A 13,233-nucleotide genomic window follows, 5' to 3' on the forward strand; every position below is an offset into this window, starting at 1 on the left:
TTTTACAAGGGGATTCAATGGGCGAAAGAGCGAGGAACAGACACTGTATCTGTCTGCCCCGTGCCAACTCAGCAAAGCAGTAGAAGTGATGTGCCAGTGCCTGGAGGCTGTCAGGGTCTGGATGGGAGCGAACAAGCTTGCACTCAATCCTGACAAGACTGAGTGGCTATTGATGCTCCCTCCCAAGGATGGTCCAGTTATTCCATCTCTTAGCCTGGGGGGGTGAAATTATACGCCCCTCAGAGAGGGTTCGCAATTTGGGAGTCCTCCTGGATCCGCAGCTGATGTTAGAACATCATTTGTCGGCTGTGACCAGGGGGGCCTTTGCCCAGGTTCACCTGGTGCACCAGTTGCGACCCTATCTGGACCGGGAGGCCCTTCGGATGGTCACTCATGCCCTCATCACCTCAAGACTGGATTACTGTAACGCACTCTACATGGGGCTGCCCCTGAAGAGTGCTTGAAGACTGCAGTTGGTCCAGAATGCAGCCACGTGAGCGATAATGGGTGTACCTAGATACACCCATATTACACCTATCCTCCGTGAGCTGCACTGGCTCCACATTGGTCTCCGGACACGCTTCAAGGTGCTAGTCGTTACTTTTAAAGCCCTACATGGTTTAGGACCTGGTTACCTGAGAGACTGCCTCCTGCCATTTACCTCCCAAAGACCGATAAGATCACACAGATTGGGCCTCCTCCGGGTGCCATCGCCGGGTCAATGTCAGCTGGTGACCCCAAGGAGGGCCTTCTCTGTTGCTGCCCCGGCCCTATGGAATGATCTCCCCGTAGAGATCTGGACCCTCACTACTATTCCGGCCTTCCGTAAAGCTTCTAAGACCTGGCTGTTCCGGCAGGCCTGGGGCTGTTGATCAGCATCCAGCCCCATTTTAAGTGGTAGGTATGTTGTGTAATTTTAAATAATTGTATCTCTATTTTTTAATTTTTTATATTTCCTTGTTGTCTGTAAGCCGCCCAGAGTCCCTGGGAGTGTGCGGCATACAAGTGCTAATAAACTTCCTAAACTTCCTAAAACTTCCTAAACCTGGAAAGGTAAGAGGTGCGCCTTGCGGGCCAATACCGCCCACCGCGCCCCAATGGTAAAGGCAGCCTACTTGGTTCCCTTCCCCGCCATCACTTTAGCAAGGGGTGGCAGGTGGGTGAGAAGCGAGACGTGCCTCTTACCTTTCCAGGTCTGTTGCATTCCTCGCCCTTTCGCCCATTGAATCCCCTTGTAAAAAAATCTTTATGAGTTCAACTCGCAAGTTTTTTTTACAAGGGGATTCAATGGACAAAAGGGTGAGGAACGCAACGGAGCTGTCAGTCTCTGATAGCACTAGGATGCGCGTCTCGCTTCTCCCCCCCCACCTGCCACCACTCGCTAAAGGGACGGCAGGGAAGGGAACCAGGCAGGCTGCTTTTACCATTGGGGTAGATGGTGGTTTTTTGTGCGAGAAGGAACAGGTGGGAGGGGGTGATCACATTGGCCTGCCGCTGTTTTTGCGGCGGGCTCTTTTTGCGTGGGAGGGAAGGGTGGGAGCTGGAAGCACTTTGCTTCGCCTGTTGCTGTTTTTGCGGCGAGCCCCCTTTGCCCCGCAAGTTGTACTGGTAGGTGGTACAGTGGTAATGGCAGAGACCGGTTGCGTATGTGCTTAAATAGTTGGGAGCGGGCTTATTTTTGGGGGAGGGCTTATTATGGTGCATGCTCTGAAAGGTCCGATTGGGCTTATTAGCAGGGCATGTCTTATTTTCGGGGAAACATGGTATGAACCCTCACAGGTTATTCTTTGAAACCCAATAATATACAATGTGCTAAACTATTGTGTCCACAAATAATTTAATTTCACATTTCTTCTTTATAGTCTACAAAATTTGATTAATCTACAGAATTCAATAATACAAAAAATACAACTTATGCAACTTATTAGAGAAATTAATGGATGTTAAAACTTATTGACTACTCATGATGACACATACTGCTTATGTTCCCTTGAGTGGAATCTAGCAGTATACTCTGGCAATAGAATGCTAGACTAATTCATATATAGTATTTAAGATATATAAGATAATATAAAATTTGAATTCAACCTGTAAGATCATTTCTGTTCACTAAAGTAATATATTCATGACAGTAAAACCTATAGAATCATATTTCAAGTTATTTATTTATTAGATTCTTATCTCACTTTTATTACTTTATAAGTAATTCAAGGCAGCAAACATATCTAATATGCCTTCCTCCACCTATTTTCCCCACAACAATCCTGTGAGTTGGGTTGGACTGAGAAAGAATGACTGGTCCAAGGTCACTCAGTTAACTTTCATGCCTAAGGCCTAGAGCTGCTTCATATGAAGGATAAAAGCATTTGGGACAATCAAGTGAATAGCAAATTAAGAAAATGTTTATACTAATGTTATATAATGTTATACAATTCATTGTATAATGCTAAATAGAGTTCACCTATTTGGAAAAATATCCCAAAATAATGAATCGCACCAATCAAAATGTTACACCATATGTTTTATTTCCTTTTTGTGCTTAATTTCATTTTGATAGAAGTTTACTATATTCATTTTTGAAATAATTAGAAATATATATATTCTGTTATAGGAATATGAACATGTTGAAAATACGTCTCTTCCATCAAAGACGATACACAAAAAAGAGAAACGAAAAATTCATCAAGGAAAAGACAAACCTCTCACAGTGTCTTTAAAAGATTTTCAGTCTGATTCTAACATGGGTATGTTTTTATTTTTAATCGTGAACAAGAATAGATGCTCAGAACAGTCCTTAAACTTAGAACTTTTGCCAGGTTGAGGAAACTGATTTATAAGACAATTAAAAGGAATTGCATTCAGGAAATTAATGGGAGATATTAAAATTACTGAAAATGCAGTTAGTTGTAAAATATTGCATGTTTTACAGATTGTTTTTATGCAATCATAAAAACATTACATTACATTACGGCATATACATTGAACTTTTTACCACTAAGAAACTTTTTACGACTAATATGGTAGATTAAATATAAAAAAATGCTGAAAGCAATATTTAATTATAGTTGATGATCACAACACATATAAATTGCATACACTGTCTTCCAGTTAAGGCTACTTAACTGCATGTAATAAAGAGAGAGGAAAATGCTCTTTGATCCATCCTTCTTGAATGCTCTTTTCCACTTTCTACTGAAAAGCATATAAGAGCATTCCCAAGCTAATTCTGCTGGCATCCCTTTAAAATTCAAGAGAAGAACTCAGTCCTAATCTGAAAGCACCCAGAGAAGCTTGTTGAAAGTATTGTAATATGTTATGAACAGGGATTCTATGTCAGAATCATTGCAGCTTGCAGCTTCTAGTTATTCTTCAAAGGCAGCCACAAATACAGTTCATTGCATATATTACTTGGAGTTGAGAAGATCATGGATTCCTGAGGAATCCATGTTATTACATTATACTTTATGGGTCATCATTTAACGTTTAGAGCAGTTGAACCTGAGTGAAGTCTATTATCCAGGAATTCAGAAGTCACTGCAAAATGTAATCCTTGACCTAGAGAAATGGTTTAGGACGATATTAGGCATTCCTGGCAAATTACCAGATTGAACTGCAGTTGTTTTCCATCTTCCTCAAGATAAAGGCAGTTTATGGTTTAAAAATTCAGAGAATAAACATGTTTTAGAAAATGTATTTTGGATTGTGTTGATTGCTGGGGTAGATGTTGAAAGACATTTAACTGTTAAGAGCAAAGAAAATTAACACATTGATGGAAAAATCAAATTGACTAATGAATTAGAATTTGAATAAACATGGTTGCTAGAAATTTAGTTGAATTGGAAACATCTTCAGTAGAGCAGGCCAAAATTCTATTTTCTTGAATTCTGGAGTTTTTAAACTCCTGCCCAATGCCTACTCAGTATTTTCAGTGAAAGCAAGAAAAAGAGATTGGATATCAAGGTTCAAAATGGCAGTTGGACTTACCTGAACTGCATGTTTCGACGAGAAGTGTGGGAGGAGTAACCATGGGTATTAACCAAGCCTTCTTGCCTATTGGAGACTGAGGAAATCTTTGGAAGCCACACCTCCTGCTGTTCCTGTGGCTACCCAGATTAACCGATGGACTGTAACGGCATCTGAAAGGAAGGAAAAAGAAACAGCCAACACAAATTCCTCCTAGCCATTGCTTGAACCTGGACGTGCTCAGCCCCCCCGCACGGCGCGGGGCGCCTTAACGGGTGGGAAGTGACTCCTCCCACACTTCTCATCGAAACATGCAGTTCAGGTAAGTCCAACTGCCAGTTTCCGAAGAGAAGGTGTGGGAGGAGTAACCATGGGACATACCAAAGCTAGATGTCCTGGGAGGGATTAGACGGGCCTGAGCCCCCCTGCGAGTCCAGGACGCCCTGAAGGACCCTTCTGCCGAAGGCGGCCTCTGCAGAGGCGTAGGCGTCCAATCTGTAATGTTTAATGAAGGGGGACGGGGAGGCCCAGGCGGCCGCTCGACAAATCTCTTCTAATGGAGCCTGGGTGGACCAGGCAGCTGAGGTGGCAGCACTTCTAGTGGAATGCGCTGTGATACCCTGCGGGACCTGGAGACCCCGAGCCTCATAGGCCTGTGAGATGGCCTCTCTGATCCATCTGCTGATGGTGGCCGGGGAGACCTTAGCCCCTCGGGTGGATGGTTGAAAGGACACGAAGAGGGCCTCTGAGCGTCTAAAGGATGCCGTACGCTTCAGGTAGATGTGCAGGGCCCTTCTAACATCTAACTTATGCCAAGATTTCTCCCTCTCCCCGGAGGGATGGGGACAGAAATCCGGAAGAATGATCTCTAACCCTCTGTGGAAGGGGGAGTTGATCTTGGGCATGAAGGAAGGGTCGAGTCTGAGGACGACCCTGTTATCTAAGAAAGTGCAGAGGTCTGCTCTGCTGGAGAGGGCGTTGATCTCCGAGACCCTTCTGGCCGAAGTGATGGCGACCAGAAAAACGACCTTAAGGGTCAGTAACTGAAGGGAAACCTCCTTCAGGGGCTCAAACGGAGGCTCCGTTAGGGCTTGGAGGACCGTGGGCAGGTCCCAGGAGGGGAATCGATGGACCACTGAGGGTTTCAGATTCGCCGCCCCCTTGAGAAATCGCCTAAGAACCGGATGTTGGGACAAGGGAGGAGCGTTCACCCCCCCCCCCCAGGACAGTGGAAAGGGTGGAAACCTGACGCCAAGGGTACTGGTGGCTAGGCCCTTCTGATGACCCTCCTGGAGGAAGTCCAGAACCTGGGGAACCGAGGCCGTCGTTGGACAGATGCCCTTACCCCGGCACCAGTCTGAGAAAGTCACCCAGGAAGCATTGTAGATACGGGTGGTGGACTGCCTCCAGGATGCCTCTACCACCTTGATGACCTCTTCGGAAAACTGAGCCTGTCTTAGTTGTTCCCGCTCAAGCGCCAGACAGTCAGATGGAGCCACTCCGGGTCTGGGTGCTCTAGGGACCCCTGGTGAAGCGCCACCTCCCTTGTTGGTATCCTCCAGGGAGGAGCCGTGGACAGGTCCACTAGGTCTGCCAGCCAGGGGAGGCGCGGCCAAAAGGGAGCTACCATGATCAGTTCTGCCCTCTCTGCTACCACCCTCCTCAGAACCCCGGGAATGAGGGGAAGGGGGGGAAAGGTGTAGAGAAGACCTGGTGGCCAACTGCAACATAGGGCGTCCGTGTCCATGGCTCCCAGGGTCGGAAACCTCGAGACGAACTCTGGCAGCTGGGCATTGTGCGGCGTCGCGAACATGTCCACCGTCGGATGACCGAACCTCTCGCAGATCTGGCGGAAGATCGAGGGGTGGAGCTGCCACTCTCCGTTGTCGATCGTTTCTTTGCTTAGCCAATCTGCTTGATGATTCTCTGTTCCGGAGATGTGCTCCGCTTTGATGGATGACAGATGTTTCTCTGCCCAGTGTCCCAGGCGCAGCGCCTCGTCGCGGAGAGCCTTGGAGTGGGTGCCGCCTTGTCTGTTCACGTGTGCCTTGGCCGCTACATTGTCTGTCAGGACTAGGACATGTTGACCTCTGATCCTGCTTTTGAAGTGTCGAAGGGCCAGGTGGATGGCTCTGAGCTCCAACCAGTTGATGTTGTGCTTTAGTTCTGCTGGGGTCCACCGACCTTGGGCGATCTGGTTCCCCAGGTGGGCCCCCCAGCCAAAGAGGCTTGCGTCAGTGGTGAGCGTCATCCTTGCCGGTTCCCTGAAGAGGCAGCCTCTGTTCAGGGCTGGAGACAGCCACCAGCGGAAGGACAGCAGCACCTGGGGTGATACCCGGATCCTGAAGGTCGCGTTGCTCGTCCCGGCCTTCTGATGTGGCAGCAGGAGCCACTGGAGCTCCCTGGCGTGCAGTCGGGCCCACGGGACGATCCCTATACACGAGATGAACTTCCCCAGGAGCCTGGAAAGAAGAACTACAGGGACAGAGCGTGACTTGCGAATCTCGTGAATCATCTTAACGATGCTGTCCTTGCGATCCTGGGAGAGAAAAACCTCCCCCGCCACAGAGTCAATGATGGACCCTAGGTGAAGAAGCCTAGTGGAGGGCACGAGGTGACTCTTCTCCAGGTTAATGGAGAACCCCAGAGATCTGAGAGTGTCGATGGTGGTACCCAGGTCCCTTGCAGCCGAGTCAGGAGACCTGGCCAAGACAAGGATGTCGTCTAGGTAGCAGAATAAACGGACAGGGAGGGAACGTAGGTGACCAGCTGCTGCTGCAAGCACCTTGGTGAAAGTCCTGGGAGCTGAGGCCAACCCGAAGGGCAAGGCCCTGTATTGGAAATGGTTCCCCTCATGGGAGAACCTCAGGAATCTACGGTGTTCTGGGGCGATCCTGATATGGAGATATGCCTCTGTGAGGTCAATGGATACTAGGAAGTCACCCGGCCGGATGCCTTCTAGGATAGATTTCAGTGAGGCCATCTTAAATTTTCGGTATACCACCCTGGAGTTGAGTAACTTTAAGTCCAGGACGGCTCTTAGGGACTAGAAATAGGTTCGAATAGAATCCTGACCCCTTCTCCCCCTCTGGGACCTTCTCTATGGCCCTGATGTCTAGGAGATGTTTAATGGCCTTGGCCTTAAGGGCCCTTTTGTCGGGTCCGAGGAGGAGGTGAAGGTGCGGAACCTACTGGGAGGAAGGGAGCGGAACTCCAGGCAAAGCCCGAGCCTTACCGTCTGGAGTACCCACTCATCCGATGTGATGCGACCCCAGGCATCCGCAAACATGGAGAGGCGACAGCCGATGGGGTGATCCGGGTTCGGATCACTTGAATCTGCGGAAGGGGCAACCGCCTCCTCCTCGAAAGGGCCGCCTGCCCTGATGTTGGCCCCTGAACCTGTTTTGGAATTGTCTATCCCCCTGCCTGTGAAATCTGGGGTTTTGGTACCTCTGGCCTTGACTGTCTCCATCAGGTGGTCTGTAGGAGGTCCTCCTGGGGTATGGCGCGTGGCGAAAGTTCGACCGTTTGTTTGTTGACGGGAGGATTTTCCGTTTGTTTTTGTCCTCTACAAGAAGAGGGTCCAGTGCCGTTCCAAATAACTTTTCCCCGGTGTAGTCTGCGCCGGTTAGGTACCACTTCATCCGGGATTCCGCCTGCCAATGACGTAGCCAGAGTAGTCGCCTAGAAGCAACTGAGGAAGACATAGCTCACGAAGCATACTTTACCGCGTCCAAGGTGGCGTCCGCTGAGAATTGCGTTGCCGCCAGCATCTTGGAGATGTCCTGTAAGAATCACACTTCAGATGCTGGGGTCCTATCCCTCAGTTGCTCCAACCACAGGACCGTGGACCTATTAAAGAAAGAAGCAGAGGCGGCCGCCCTGATAGCCCAGGTGATGGCCTGGAACGTTTTGCATAGAACTATGTCTGCCTTCTTATCTTCAGGTTTGAGGCAAATGGCGGTGTCGCCTGCTATGACCGCTGAAGATGCCAGGGTGGCCACCGGATTGTCCACTTCAGGTACCTGGAAAGCCTGGGCGAAAGCCTGATTGAGATTATAAAATTTTCTTTCATTCCCCCCTGGGGTGGGGAAAGACCCTGGTTTTACCCATTGCGATTTAAGCACCTCCATGAACATTTCTGGCGTAGGAATTGCCTCCTTAGCTACAGGGGGCCTATGAAAGGGTCCCTTTTTCTTCTTACTCTTGCCAGAGGACTCAGTTGTAGGTTTAGGATCCGGGGGTGGATCCAGATCCGCTGTGGCGGCTGCCTTGCGTAATAGGGAACTGAATAGGGGGGGGGGAAGGCCCACCACGGTGGAATCCTCCTCCACCTGGGGTCCTCATCCTCTGAAAAACCCACTTCTTTAAGTTCTCCCTTTTCTAGATCGGATGCCTCACTAGCCATGGATGGGGAGGGAGACCTGGCTTCCCTTGCAGCCGAGGTGCTAGGGCGATCGTTCTGTCCTCTGGGAGGCTCCTGAGGGGCTCTGCTCCTGGAGACCTGTGGCTGCTGAGTTAGGCTGGAAGCCATAACCTGGGCCAGAGCTCTGGCTAGCATGTCCTGGAAGTTGCTGGTTAGGTCAGGCAGCGCAGGCTGGAGCTCTGGTGGCTGGGAATATTCCCTGGGTTCAGGGGATAGAGGTGCTAGGCGATGCCGGGTTGGGCTGGCTGCTCTGCGGCCAAAGGGATCCGCTCTCGAGTCCGCTAAGGGGGCAGGTGAGAGAGGAGGAGAAAGGGAGCTGCGCCCTCTAAGAGAGCCCTCTGGAGAGGCTGGGGATGGTGCTCTGTACTCAGCCCGGGCTGAAGGCCTGCGGGGGGAGTGAGATCTGGAGGGAGAAGGGTTGATGGTCACCCTGTACTCCCTGGCCGAGGCCCTGGTTGTTCTGGCCTCCTTCCTGGGGGTTGGCTTCTTGGGAGCCCTGGCCTTGTCCCTCCTAACTGGGGATCTGCCTCTGGGGACAGGAGGAATCGCTCTAGAGGGCTCCTCCTCCGGATCCGCACCCCCTGGGGCTCTGGGTCTAGGATCCTTACTCCTGGTCGCCTCCGCCATTACTCACAGTTCGTTGCTCACCCACGTCCTCCTTCTGCAGCCGGCTGTAAGGCGGATTCACCTCCTTGGGGTTTGGATCCGCTGCCTCTCTTTGCTAGATTGCGGTCTCCGCTGCCAGCAGACACGGCCCTGGGTTACCCCCCGGATCACCGGCGGGGCAGAGCAGAAAGGGAGCCTCTTCCAGCTTCCTAGTGCCTTGTGAGTGCTTTCGGCATCGGAACACTGATCACGTGCTCACCCATGTGCTCCTGAGATGGCGGCGATCCAATATGGCGAATGCTGGTGCCATCGGGAGTCTCCTCTCGCCGCCAGGATCCTCCTTCACAATCCTCGAAGGTTCTTGGTTCTCCGGTCCTCCTGGACTCCTCCGAGCATCGCGTGGATGTTCCTTTCGAGCCTGTAGCTTTTTTAGGGCTTCCACCCCCTCGGTGCGACCGGGCGGCCCTGCGGGCGTCTGCGCGCGTGCTGGCAAGCCGAGGCTTGAATTAGCGGCGCGGAGCACAGCAGAAGGAAGGTGAGACGAATTTATGATCTTCAATCTGAAATCCTTGCTGTAAACCTTGCTGAAACTAAAAAAAACTCCTGAGTTTTCGGAAAGAAGGGAGAGAGGAAAAAACACTCTGTTCAGGCCGAGACTGAGGTTAATCTGGGTAGCCACAGGAACAGCAGGAGGTGTGGCTTCCAAAGATTTCCTCAGTCTCCAATAGGCAAGAAGGCTTCGTTAATACCCATGGTTACTCCTCCCACACCTTCTCTTCGGAAACTATCTCTATTTCCTCCACAGTTAGTGTGCAAAAATACTACTCTGGTACTCTCTTGTGTGGTTAATGCTTGGATTCAAGAACTTGCTAAATCAAGAAACAAGGAATTTAAATTTAGGGTATCTTGTTTTATAATTTTTGTAAATATATGGTATTGAACTCTGATTTTGGGGGGCCTTCAGATTGATTTAAAAATTTTACCTGTGACATTTCTATGTTTCAGATCATTTTCCCAAAAGGCAAGAGGTATGTTCTTGAGTTTAACATGACATTAATTATTCTAAATTTCTAAGTGACATACTTTTTATTTTTTGATTGCTATTTTGTATAACTTTTTCAATTATATATGGCAAATTGCTACTGAATACTTTCTTTTATATAATAGTCCAGTCCTCAATAGCCCAGAGAAATATTTTTCCCAAGAACATGGACTAAACCAGTGGCCCCCATACCTTTTGGGCACTAGAGACCAATTCCGTGGATAAAGGTTTTTCCACAGACCAGAGGGAGTGGTTTCATGTGCTGGTTACATCCATGGATAGACCTTTGCTTGTTGGTGCAGCGGTTTCTGGCATACTGTGGCCCGGTGCCGGTCCATGGGTTGGGGACCCCTGACTAGACCAATAAGTGAATACCTTATAGGCCCAGATTAATTTGATTGTAGCAGCTATGGTAACAGAATCTGGCAAATCTGAGTTTTCTTCCCCTCCTTCCAGTGGTGGGTTACAACTGGTACACCCCAGTACGGGTGTACTGGTGCCTGCCGGAAGCACCGGTTACCGTTCTGGTAGGGTGCTCTGGAGAGCCCGCTCACCATCCTTACCTGTATTTGAGCTCTTCAGGGCTTCCGCGCACGCACACCGAGCAGCTGGAATGTTGTGGAGGTGTTGCGAAGCATTGCAGACAGTAAGTATGCATGTGCGCACTGCGCGCATTCATGTGGACGCTGGGCACCGTACCGGTTGCAATTGGATCTGGAAACCTTTATCTTTGTGTGAACTAGGGAAGGGCTTGTCTGAGATGTTTTCTCACATTATTTTCTTGGTCCAGTCTCGCGCCCTTCTTACCTGACCACTCCTGTTGTTCAAGGCCATTTCCTGTACCTCTACAGTTTGATATACAAGTAGTCCTCAACTTATGACTACAATTGGGATAGGACTCTCAGTCATTAAGAAGACATCCATTTGACTGCTGTGCTCAATGACTGCAATCCAGGTTGTCCCACCTACCATGTTGGTTGTTGAGTCTTGGGAATAAAGCCTACCCCCACCTCACCACATTTTGGTCCATTTATTTTTGCCTTTTTCTGCAGCTTCAGGCATGCCCAGTCAATGTGGAGCATGGTCTTCCATCAAGGCTGCCTCATACAATCCCACAAGTAGACTCCATTCTTGTGATCTTTGGAAGGTTGCGTCATCAGCTAATGTAATTTGGAGAAGAGACCTTCTGCATGATCATGAAAACAATTATATTTGCTATGTAGTTTCCTAGGGGAGAAAAGCTAGAAAGCTAGTGATTGCTACCATTCTAAAGGCCTGAAATCATTACGCTGCAGGAATGCACCTCTGTCAGGCCTAAAATCAATAATATGTAGTTATTCTTCCTAGTTACGTTTTTTTATGTTTCCACTATAGACAGAATCTTGCCAGACTAAGTATTTTAATATCTGCATCTGCCATATACTGTGTGAACTCTAAAATTTTGTAGACCGGCTTTCTCTCACACAAAATAACAGGACTGAGCTGTCTCTTATTTTTCTGGAATACACCTCTCCTCTTTCCTGGGAATCCAGCCAACTACATTCCATCACAACTTCAAATATTCCAAACCACATTTTTGTTCAGAGAATGTAGATAACTCAGAATTCAAAAAGATAGGAATTTTTTTTAATTTTCCCACTAAATTAAACGAATAGCAATACAAATTGTTTAGTTCTGTTTCTTGTACATTCTTTAGTTGTGACTAATGACTGATTAAACATTTTTCTGAATAAATTTGTAATAAAAAATAGGGTTTCTTAAGGTCCAAAATAATAATCCCAAATTCCAGTTCATTGTTGTGTATCCATTATGCTTGCTCATGCCTTACCTTTCTATTGATTGACCACTACTTTCTTCTTCCTTGTTTGAGGGCTCCTTCTTAATAATTATGTATGTCTTGTTTAATGGAGTCCACATGGCAAATATTACATGAGCTTCCCTTGCTCCCCTTGGATTATGAGTTTTATATCAATATAGCTTGTGAGCAATTCAAGGCCCATTTTCAGTTGAGTTTTACAAGACAAACTATGATTGAATTTAATGAGGCCTAGTTTGAATCATAAAGGCTTAAAATCATTGGTTAGTTCACTGGTTCATTTCAATAAATTAGAGTTAATGTTTGCTACAGGTAATCCTTGACTAACAACCATTCATTTAATTACAGTTCCAAGTTACAATGGCACTGAAAAAAATTACGTACCACCGATACTCACACTTACAACCATTGCAGTATTCCCATGGTCAGATGGTCAAAATTTGGATGCTTGGCAACTAGCATGTATTTATAACATTTGCAGCATCCCAGGTTCATGTGATCACAATGGCACTGAAAAAAATTACGTACCACCGATACTCACACTTACAACCATTGCAGTATTCCCATGGTCAGATGGTCAAAATTTGGATGCTTGGCAACTAGCATGTATTTATAACAGTTGCAGCATCCCAGGTTCATGTGATCACCATTTACAATCTCAACCAGCTTCTGGCAAGCAAAATAATGGGGAACTCTGGATTCACTTAACAGCTGAAGTGATTTGCTGAACAACTGTGGCAAACACGGTCATAAAATTGGGATTGACTCACTTAACCATCTTTCCTAGCAATTTAAATTCTGGTCTCAATTGTGGTCATAAGTCAAGGATCACCTGTACTTTTTAGGATAGCAGTTCTCAAACAAATCATTACTCTCCCAGGGAGATCATGAGCAGTTTGGGAGCAGGTGCAAAATTTATGTTTTCGTTTGAAAGCTGATCAGGCTTAGTACCATAGCAGCAAAACAGAAGTGCTTTCAAAATTCCCTCTCAATTTTGCCCTATAACAAAGCTTGAGATAAATTTTAAGAATGGTTCTATCTTGCCTCCACAAATTCACTTTTTTCTTTTAGGGGTCACAGTATAATTTGAGAACTCTTATTTCAGGTGGCTTATCTAAAATAGATGGAAAGCTATAAAACAAGAAAGGACACATACGTGGCTTTAAGGCTTATTACAACTTCTTATAACTACTTCAGTGTTACATTCAAATGCAGTTGGACACATTTGTATGTATCCTGTTATCTTAATAGCATGGGGAATTATTACAACTTGATCAACAGTGACAGTTCATATTTAAATCTATCCATGAGCATAGGATTTCTTGATAAGGATTTATAACTTCTGTTTTGAAATTGATCCATGAGCCTTAAAACAATAAT

General features: G+C 47.3%; 1 protein-coding gene across 3 annotated transcripts in view; it reads left to right on the forward strand.

Moving 5' to 3' along the window:
* The window catches only part of GKAP1 (G kinase anchoring protein 1), a 33,657-nt gene that overhangs the window by 11,520 nt on the left and 8,904 nt on the right, over positions 1-13,233 (forward strand). For all 3 annotated transcript variants that reach the window (XM_014072097.2, XM_087715946.1, XM_014072099.2), the window contains exons 5-6: positions 2,612-2,744; positions 10,001-10,023. In XM_014072097.2, coding sequence (XP_013927572.1) covers positions 2,612-2,744; positions 10,001-10,023 — 156 coding nt within the window. The remainder of the gene's footprint in view (positions 1-2,611; positions 2,745-10,000; positions 10,024-13,233) is intronic.

This window comes from Thamnophis sirtalis, unplaced genomic scaffold, assembly GCF_051295495.1.
Source record: "Thamnophis sirtalis isolate CommonGarterSnake01/CBP01778 unplaced genomic scaffold, rThaSir2_p1.2 scaffold_5, whole genome shotgun sequence".
NCBI classification, from domain to species: domain Eukaryota; kingdom Metazoa; phylum Chordata; class Lepidosauria; order Squamata; family Natricidae; genus Thamnophis; species Thamnophis sirtalis.